Raw genomic sequence first — 11,580 nt, 5'->3', positions numbered from 1 at the left:
CCTCATTGTGTCATCACTCCAATCATTTTCGATCTGATGATGATGATAATAACAACAATAATAATGATGATGATGATAATAACAATAATAATAATAATAATAGAAGCAACCTACTAACATGTACATCTGCAGGAACTGATATTTCGATTGAACAAAAATAGAAGGAAGAGAGTGGAGAGCAGCTGTGAATGTGGTCGATCAATTAATCAAACAATCAATCGATCAATCAACCAATCGATCAATCAAACAGCCAATCATTTAACCGACCAGCCAATCATTCAACAGTCCAGTTCATTACTCAACCACCCAGCCAGCCAGTCAGCGAGCCAACCAACCAACCAATATGAACAGTTTCCATCAACAATCCGACCGCATGTCCCATCAGCATGAGCTTTCCGAGGTGGGTATCGACAGGGAGCATGCCGACAATCCTGCCCAATCCCGTTATCAATCCGTCGTGGGGGTCCAGGCATCTGGCGTCCAATGAACCTTCCTTCAAGTAGGCAGACCAACGACGATGATCATGCAAGTCAGTGATGGAGGTGTTGATCAATCAATCAACTAGCCAATCGATCAATCAATCATTATTTCATTCATTCAACCAACCAATCATTCAACCAGTCAACTGGCGAACCTCCTTAAGAGCGAGTATAGTATTTTCAATGTTGCTGAGTTTGGGTGGAGTGATGCACGTGGCCAGCAGTGCAATGGGTTTGTCCATCTCCAGCAGTTTCGCTTTCAATATCAACTGCTTCAATGGTGAACGCTGTTTTGTGGTGATAATGACGATGATGTTGTAATGGCGAAAATTCAAATGTCTTAAAACTTTTTTTATCAGCATTCTTTTTCACCTCTTCCTCATCACCATCACCACCATCATCATCACCACCATCTTCACCATCATCACCATCAAAACCCAACAGTATTTCAGGAATCTCGAAGTTAGGAAGCTGTTCAAAAAATTTGAACCAGACCAATCTGTATACCGTTCCATTCGTTACCCTGCCTGCCCTACCTACAATGATGATGATGACGACGATCATAACGATGATCATCACCACGTGGTGGTGATGATGGTGGTCGCAATGATGATGGCGATGATGATGGGGATGATGCTGATGAAGATGACTAGTTTGAAAATACACAACAGAAAGGACAACACGGTGTAAAAATATAAAATTCAATGTAAAACAATGAAAAAGATTTTTCGTCTTCATCATCCTCATCACCATCATGATCATCATTCCCACCACCATCATGATCATCAGGACAACTGACCCATCCTCTGATTGCAGTTCCCCTTGGAAGCCCACTCCAACTTGAGGCTCGTGTAGTTCGTTTGGACGTTTGTCGATAGGGATTTCGTTAGGCAGAAATCGATCACTGCATGGTGATGATGATTAAAAAAATGATAGTAATGATCATCATGATCATCACTACCAATGACGTCACCAACGTGCCAACTCACCGTATTTCACATCTGAAACTGTTATTGAACTTTCTGCAATGTTTGTGGAGAGTATAACCTGTTTGACGACGATGATGAGATGATGGATGTACATTGTACAACTGCCGTACATCATGCTAAATTATTATCAACAAAAACATCATTTCATCACCCTCGCCATTTCTATTGCCTGCTTAGTAATCACCATCAGCATCATCACAATCACCATCATCGTCATCACTACCTTCATTTTATCTTTCGGACATTTTCCAAAAACTTTCATTTGCTCATGTGACGGAATCATGGAATGCAACCTATGTAGCACCAGCCTGGTACATCAACATAATTCATTTATTTATTCATAGGCACAAAAACGTTTCTCAATAATTTATTCACAACGCTACTCAGGGGCGGATCAGTTAGTAGAAAATGTCGGATTTGGTCGAGTCCATTCGGCCGAAATCAAAAAACGGATCGCAGTGAGATGCTCTTGTAATTTTGGTCATCACGACCCTAGCCCTTGCATTTATAAAACGAGATAACGAGGCCTTCCAGGAAGAATAAAGGAACAACTCTGTTTCATAAATGACACGCACAAAATCGCAGCGATTCATCAACTATTAAAATCGATAAATTTCAAAAACACAAGTACGTATAAAATTAACGATATGGAAACTTTTTGTTAAATTTGTCAGAATTCAGAGAAAAGCGTGTAATTTAAATGAAACAGAGCCTGAGATTTCTGCGGTGTGCAACGATAAACTACAAAACGACACTAATGATCGAGAAAATTGAAAATGTTTCATGTGAAATCCGTTAAAAACTTTCTAAAATACATAGAAATTTCGAAGATATAAAAAATATAACGTTAAAACATGAATATTTTTATTTAGGTGACATTGACTTTAGAAAGAGTTGGACAAAGATAGATGATGAACTGCTAATTTTAATTGTTGAAAAGTAGGATTTATAAAACTCGAGTAACTCGTTGTTAACTGTTGCATTGTCTTTTCAAACATTCAACACTTTTAACTATCATTAATTAACTATTAAATAATCACTCATGTATAGAGACATGGGCATAAAACTCGCATAGATGAACAAACTTGATGGATCCTCTCCATGATTTCTATGCATATGTATGTTATCTGCTAATGCATTACTGCAGTTTAAAACTGCATTTTATTCACCCGGTATAAAAACGCCTAAATTGTTATTTGAAAACTTTACCTTTAATTCTAACCCAACACAAAATCAGAAAGAAATTCGCGTAATCTGTAAAAGTGAATTAAATTAATTATGAATTCAACAAAACAACAATGAATGAAAGCTGTAGCTGATACTTTTGGCTGTTAAAAATATTTGTTTTGGCAGCAATATATTTGAAAAAAGTGAGGACCCAAGCTTGGCGGTTTGTCTGGAGACCGCTTGTTCCGACCCTGCATAAACTGATTAAGTCTGATTCATCATCGTGAATATTTAAAACATTCATGACATGACCCAATTCTATCTAACCCATATTCATCTACGTAAGGTTCCAGCATTGCCTTCATGCTTTCAATGTCATCAAATCCTTTTTAGATAATAATAATAATCCGTTATTATTACAACTATGAAAATCAAATTTTTAAATAAATTGAAAACGGATTTGAAGTTTACAAAAAGTTTGATATCACATTTCAAATTTTAGAAAACATGTGCTTAATTTAATATATCATCATCATCATCATCATCGACAACATCATCATCATCATCGACAACATTATCATCATCACGAACCAGGGAGGAAAACGAGTGCAGAGCCTCTGGCGTCACTGTTAAAAAACATTTAAAAACCATCATCATCATTATCATCACAGTAATCATCATCATCATCACAGTAATCATTATCACATTGTTACTGTCATCATCATCACCACCATCGTCACCAGCATCACTATTATCATCATTATCATCATCATCAAAATCATTAGCAGCTGTCCTCTTCAATATAGCAAACTATTATTGTAGAAACAATAATTATATCAAGACAAAAAAAAACAAATAATGAGTAATAATGAGTAATAATTATGATAAATTATAATGATGAAATGTACTTGATTTGTTTGTTGTAGAATGATAGGATGATGTTGACAGCCAGCTTCATGGCCTCTTCACGCAGTTCGGGTTCATTTATGTCGGTCATCTCTGGTAGCTGGTTGTCATTGTGATGATGATGATGACGATGATGATGAAAGTAGTTGTGATGATGATGATATCACGCAACAATGTTATAGTTGTTGAAAAAGTAAGAACCATTTCAATACAAATTATTCAATGCCACATCAACTTCATCTCCATATCATCACGACCACCACCATTCAAGTTCCCATATAATGATCGGCAGCAGCACCTTGCCCATAGTCTTGAGATCATCGAGGTACATCTGTTCGACGGTGTACGTCCGACCAATCACGTTGATGACACGGGGCTGTTGGATCATGTGAGTTCTCGCGTCCACGTACCCGAAATAATCTCTATACACAGACACATCCATTGTTGCCGACATCAATATCACCTGTTTGCAGTTGTTTGTTGATGTAATGCAATAATAACTCGTTGATGCTGGCGATTGTTGATGTAATGTGATGTAATAATAATAATAATACAAACATAAATCCAGCACATCCTTTTAGAAAACTGACCTTGACATTGGGACATTTCTCTCTCAGTAGCTTTCTGACTGTGAGCATCGTGAAGTCCATTTCTTGTGATCTTTCGTGCACCTGTAACAAGATGCAAGAGTTTGTTTCTGTATGTTCGTGACGCCATCTATGACGTCATCATTTACGTCATCATCATCATCATCATCATCATCATCCTCACCTCATCCAGAATAACGTGCGTATAGTTATCAATGGTTTTCGCAGTGATGAGTTTCTGGAGAAGGACACCGGTCGTACAGAAAAGCAGGCATGTGTGATCACTTGATACATTCTCCAGACCCACCTGCAACCAACACATTCGTGCCTTTAATATTCCCTTTAACAAAAAAGTTAAATGAAAAACGAACAAAATTCAAAACCAACTAAGCAAAGAGTGCTTTTTTAATGTTGTTCTCATTGAACGACCAACCTGATAACCACAAAGCCCTCCAATCTCCCAACCGTTCTCTGCACAAACTCGCTTGGCAACACTGATGGCAGCAATCTTTCTTGGCTGGGTGACGACGATGTTGCAATGCTTCAAATATTTCATGTGCTGAAACAAAATGAACTGTGGGACTTGAGTTGACTTTCCGCAGCCTGTCTCTCCTTGAATCATTACTACCGGGTTTTGCTCTATCGTCTTTATGATCTTTGATTTTGATGGCACGGGTTAGAGTTGATAAGTTGAATTAAATGTATAGTTGCACCAAATGTATATTTAGTTAGTGACACTATTTTCAATTTTATAAATATGAACTCACAATATAATTCATATTTAAATATTATTTTCTGAATAATTTATTAAAATTAAAACATTGAAAATGAAAAAGATCACAAAAACTGAATTAGTGAAGAATGTGGGTGGGGGAACAAGATAACCTCATCCTGATGTGTAGAGATAGTGAAGTTAGGATCTGGTTCTAATTTGACTGAGTAAGCATTATAAAGAGCATCCAACTCTTCCAAACTCAACTGAAGAACTGAAGAGGGGCATGATGAATTGTCTGGCCTCTTGGACCCCCCTGCATGACCGACTTCACTTTCCAATTCCTCCAAGCAACTTGATTTGTAAGTTGTTGATTTACAATCACTAATTCTTGATTGCTGAAAATGAATTTGCAAAAGAAGACAATTTCTTTTTAATAAAAAGAAAAAGTTTCTATAAAATATAAATTATTTAAAAAAATAAAAAACAAATTTCGGCAAACTAATTAACAACTAACTCTGGTGAGCCTTTCTTCCTCCATTCTTTGGTATGGCTCTGCATAATTCACATTCCTTTAATTTTGATTGAAAAAAGTTACATCGTTTTTGTTTGTTACAAAAAAACTTTTCAAATCTACCAGCATCATTTAATTTATTTTATAGTTAATAACTCTTAGAAAGTGTTTAGTCAAGTGTTAACTACATGAACATAGTTATCAACATGATAAAAAAATAAAATAAAAATAAAATTTATGGTTTTTTTTATTAGAGAGAAAATTTACATAATTTAGTCAACAGGATTAGTGAATGAAATAAACAAAAAATTTGGAAACCTGGGTGATTCTAGCAGGCCAGCGTGAATGATGTCACCAAGCATTTCGTTCTCCAACTGTTTTCTCTCTCTTTTCTTTTTCTCCAAATTTGATATGCACAATGTAGTAACTTCAGTTCTTTTATTCTCGTAAATATCTTTCCATTGCTGTGCGGTGACGTTGACGGGGATTCGCTTCTCCCAGCTGCCCATCCCTTTTGTTCACTAACAACAAATCGCTAAAAAAATCAGTGACGCCTATAAAGTTAGATTAGTAAAATTATTTACTTCAGGAAAGTCAGCAATGACAACAGCATAGACTAATGACATTTTCAAACTTTGAAGTGATTCATTACGCTTAGTTGCCAAACGTGAATTCTCATTTTAGTTTTCCTACCATTAAAATATCCATCATGATATATACATTTACATTGTTACTTCTTTTCTTATATTTATAAAAAAAATATTCATGTTCAACGTATCAACAAATCTCAAATTAATATTCCGATAATTCAGTCGATAGGCAGGCGGTGAATAAAAACTGATTTATTTGTTTAATAGGATAATCAATTTGTAAATGATTGTTAAAGGATTGTTTCTACATTCTAGCAGTTCAAAATAATAAGTTTCTAGTTATATGTATCAAACAGTATCTTATTGAACAAAGTAGTATCATAAAATGAATAAAGATACTTTTCAAAAATTTAAAAAGTTCTCAATTTGATTTCATTGCGATATTGATGATGATTATGATTTTGGTCCGACTAATTAAAAAACATCAAATAAAATTTATTAAATAGGATGGGTAATTCGTTGCGAAACCGTTGGAGGAAATGACGTCATGTTAACAGTAGTTATTTTACTGGATGGTAGTTAATCAGCCTGTATAAAGGTTATATTCAATTCCTATCAAATAAATTTGACCAAATATCATACGCAGGCAAAACTAAATAAAGAAATAAATAGATAGATATACGTAGTTATAAAACTTTTATAATGTTGTATTTTGTATGTTGTATAAAACTTTTATAATGTTGTGTTTTGCCTAAATATAGAAACTAAAACTAAAACAGGCAAAACTAAATATAGAAATAAATAGATAATTATACGTAGTTATAAAACTTTTATAATGTTGTATTTACACATTCAAACTGTACAATTATGTTATGGTGTAGTCTCAAATTATTTTGAATTCTCTCAGATATATATATGTATATATATATATATATATATATATATATAATATATATATATATATATATATATATATAATATATATATATAATATATATATATATATATATATATATATATATATATATATATATATATATAAGTACTTAAAATCCATGTATACAAATAATTACAAAGATTATATGTTTAGATAAAAAGAATTACAGCAGTTCCAATCAGTCAATCGGAATATTTCGAAGTTTGAGTAGCTCTGTTGTCAAGAATGCACCTATATTAGTGTATTACATAAAACCAAAAATCACTAGCATTATTAAATCAATAAACTTTTTACTGATGTGAGATTGAATAATATATAAAAGAAATGAAATAAAGACAACATGCTTTTTGGATAACCTCAAGAACAGCATTACTACTACTACTACTACTACTACTACTACTACTACTACTACTACTACTACTACTACTACTACTACTACTACATATTTTTATTTTTCAAATGTTAGGTGAAAAAGGAGCGATCTCAATATTAAATTTGAATTCAACTAGATAAGTCTGTACTGTGTAAACGTTCTCAAACAATCCCATCAGGAAGTCAGTAGGCGGTCGTTGAATTCATTTTAGTATAGTTAATATATTGTTGTTAAGGACCTATAATAATAATTCATATACATTAAATAAAGTTTTTTATTGATGTCAATAATTGAAATGATAAGAATATATGAATGGAACTGGTATAAATAGGAGCCGAAAATGCATTGAAATCAGATCAGGCGCTTTGTACCATTGTCTTAGCGCCTGGTCTCATTTTTTTATTTCTTTATTTATATTTTCTATATTTATTTAATTTATTTATTTTTACTATATAGAGTTATATAGAGTTATATAGAGTCTGCGCGGTTATATAGAGTTATATAGAGTTTGCGCGGTTATATAGAGTTATATAGAGTTTGCGCGGTTATATAGAGTTATATAGAGTTTGCGCGGTTATATAGAGTTATATAGAGTTTGCGCGGTTATATAGAGTTATATAGAGTTTGCGCTGTTATATAGAGTTATATAGAGTTTGCGCGGTTATATAGAGTTTGCGCGGTTATATAGAGTTTGCGCGGTTATATAGAGTTATATAGGATTTGCGCGGTTATATAGAGTTATATAGAGTTGCGCGGCTATATAGAGTTATATAGAGTTTGTATGTTTGTCTCTGGTTTGTGTGTTTGTATGTGGTATTTTTTTTTATTTTAGGTGGGTTCTTTAGCGGTTGCTCATACATACATTACATACATCATGTTTGTTTGTGTGGTAGTATTTTATGTTCTGTTTTACTCCTTGTTCTCTTTCTTCATGAGTCTTAGTTAAGTTAGTAAAACATAGGTAGGTGAGATTAAAAATTAATTTATTATATAGGTAGGCTAGGGCATAAGGTAATTTAATTACATAGGTAGGTTAGGGACTTCTATTCTTTTACTCTACTTTGTGGTGTGTGTTTTGTGTTTTTGTTTTGTTTTGTTTCACACCATACATTCAGCAGGTACGCGGTGGTTCCTGGTTTTAGTGGGATTTTTATTTATTGATTGTAGTATATATTTTTTTTTCTTACAGGTTTTACTCTCTACGTTTTAGTCTTTCTTTCTATTTTACCATTTTTATTTTTATTTATTTAAGATGCGTCATTTAGCCCACCTACTCAAACACACACATTACATTAGGTAACTATATAGGTAAGTTAGTTAGGGGTAATTTTATTTGTAGGTAGGATAGATAGGAAACATCCAACTCTAATGTAGTTGAATAGGTAGGTGCGTAAGTTTATCGCTTCTATTTTTTCTTGCACCCACATTACACGCATCAGCGTATTACACACACACACACAAATACATACAAGCACATACGTCAGTATTTGAGCGTAATTTTATTTTCATTACACATTCTAATTTATTATTACTAAGGTTGAGAGTAATTTAATTTCATAGGTAGTTAAGGGCAATGATGTAATTCTAAGAACAATCTTGTAATGTAAATTAAATGTTGTAAGTGTATCGATAGGTAGGTTAATTATTAAGTTTAAATTATTATTAGGTTGGAGCCCAAGGCATTATGTAGGTGGTGGGGTGGGGCCGATTGGCGAATGAATTGGGCTCTTGAGTATTATAATTTTAGGTAAGCTAGGGCCATAATGTAATGAATAGGTAAGTTAAGGCTACGTTGTACACACATACTCATTAATAGATTTAGGGTTTAAGTTTTATTTTTTTTTTACTAAGTTGGAGCCCAAGGCATTATGTAGGTGGTGGGGTGGGGCCGATTGGCGAATGAATTGGGCTCTTGAGTTTTGTAATTTTAGGTAAGCTAGGGCTTAATTGTAATGAATAGGTAAGTTGAGGCTTAGACGTTATTAGCTAAGGCACCTGAATAGGTAGATAGGATTATTTATATAACTAATTTGAGACGCGTGCACTTATTATTAACCCCCTCATGAACGGCTGCCTTGACGTGGCGAGGGGGCTTCTCACTAAATGCCGTTCACTTTTTTAATTCTTTTGTTTAGAAAGTTCTATAATAATTTAAGACGTAAGTTTATCGCTTCTATTTTTTCTTGCACCCACATTACACGCATCAGCGTATTACACACACACACACACACACACACACACACACACACACACACACACATACACACACACACACACACACGCACACACAAATACATACATAAACACATGTATTAGTTTCTGAGCGTAATTTTATTTTCATTACACATTTTAATTTATTATTATTAAGGTTGAGAGTAATTTAATTTCATAGATAGTTAAGGGCAATAATGTAATTCTAGGAACAATCTTGTGATGTAAATTTTTCTTCTAATTTCTATTTTCTTTATCATTAATTAAATAATATTTTCAATAATAATGATAAATATACTGTTGAAAATATCACTGATAATGCGAAGAAATTGTTAGAAGTGCTAAAAAATTGTTTTCTTTGTTGTTTCTTTGTCTTTTTTTTGTTTAAATAATTGAAGGAAGTTTTTGAAATAAATAAATAAAACAATTGCACATGACTTAGTTCTATAATTATTTAAGACTTATGCCTTAAATTATTATAGAACTTAAGACTTACGTCTTAAATTATTATACACATACACACGTAAATTAAAAACACACACACACACACACATACATGCATGCATGCACGCACTTGCTATTATATTGTGGTAATTTGTTTATTCTTAATTTTTCCTATTTTTGTAACATAAAACCACAAATATAAAGTGTAAAATGAGCAGTGTTAACAAGCAATAGATAAGCTAGGGATTGTGTCAGTTGAAAGTAGGAAGGTGAGATCTGATTTAATTGAACGAAGGCAAGCCATGGCTCGAATTAAGATTAAAATTTAGAAAAAAAATAATTGCGCGCACACACGCATTACGCACACAATACAAAAAACAAACATGTTTCAAACATGATACAAACATGATACAAACAAATACGAACATGACGTCCATGCTAGACGCTTTTTCAATTAAGCTTTTTTATCTAATTTCTATTTTCTTTATCATTAATTAAATGATATTTTCAATAATAATAATAAATATACATTTGAAAATATCACTGATAATATATATATATATATATATATATATATATATATATATATATATCCATGAACAAAACAAACTACATTTTATTCTCGTCGTCGCCTTAAATTTTATCTTTTTGAACAATCTTTTTAATAATGTCTATTTATTTATTTATTAAATATTGACTGGTTTCTAGTTTTTTTTTAATTTGGTTATATAATTTTTGAATATTTCTTGATTTACTTTGTATATATGCATGTATAAATAATTTCTGCTTCGGTCGGGTTCTTTGGTTGACTAGTTGATTGAATAAATGGTTGGTTGGTTGATTGGATGGTTAGATGGTTGGTTGATTGAATGAATCGTTGGTTGGTTGGTTGATTGGTTGGTTGGTTGGTTTGCTGATTGATTGATTGATCGATCGATCGATCGATTGATTTATTGATCTTATAGTATTGTATACATGAAAAAAATCCGATTAAGCCAACCTACTGCTTCAGTAAGCCACTGTTTTTCACCAGACTAAAACAATTTCTATATTTATATTGACAAAAATAATTGTGATATGAATAAATTAATTTATTTAAAGCATTATATGTACAAAAAACCGCTATCACAAGAGTTCTATGAAACCCTGTAAGCCACTGCAGTAAGCCAACTTATGATCTCAGCAACCAGTTTCTATGAGCACCAGCAGAATGTAAAATATTCATTGAATATAATGAAGATAGTTGTTCAAATACAATTTTGATTTATTTAGGCCGTTTATTTCATAAGCAAACAAATTTTTAACATGAACGAATAGTGTAAAAAAAATGGGTGACTATAGTTCAATCCTAGTAAGCCAACCGGCTTCAGTAAGCCACCGGATTTCACCGGACTAAAAGCAATTTTTATATTCAAATTAACAAAATAATTCAATAATACATAATTCTATTAAATAAAATTAAATAGAATTACTACAATGTTTTAAGCATATTAAGTCAAGTAAATATTTCATATAGCTTGCTCGTTAAAATCCATGCAATTTCGTAAGCCAACAATCCAAGCATGTCAAATAGCCCGACCGATTGATCGAATTGATCGATTAGTCCTATATTATTCTAGTTATGTGTTCCTGAGCCTGAAAATGTATAAATTGATGATGGGAGCATGGATA

General features: G+C 32.7%; 1 protein-coding gene across 1 annotated transcript; it reads right to left on the bottom strand.

The window, feature by feature from the left end:
• Positions 1–3,963: 3,963 nt before the first annotated feature.
• Positions 3,964–4,783, bottom strand: HELRODRAFT_82507 (hypothetical protein; the record flags this gene model as incomplete). Its single annotated transcript, XM_009022896.1, has 3 exons — positions 3,964–4,212; positions 4,313–4,435; positions 4,562–4,783. Coding segments are annotated over 3 exons (594 nt in total), but the record flags the coding sequence as incomplete, so codon positions are not given.
• Positions 4,784–11,580: the final 6,797 nt, after the last annotated feature.

Source organism: Helobdella robusta, assembly GCF_000326865.2.
Source record: "Helobdella robusta unplaced genomic scaffold HELROscaffold_33, whole genome shotgun sequence".
NCBI lineage: Eukaryota > Metazoa > Annelida > Clitellata > Rhynchobdellida > Glossiphoniidae > Helobdella > Helobdella robusta.
This window is presented reverse-complemented; position numbering and strand designations above follow the sequence as displayed.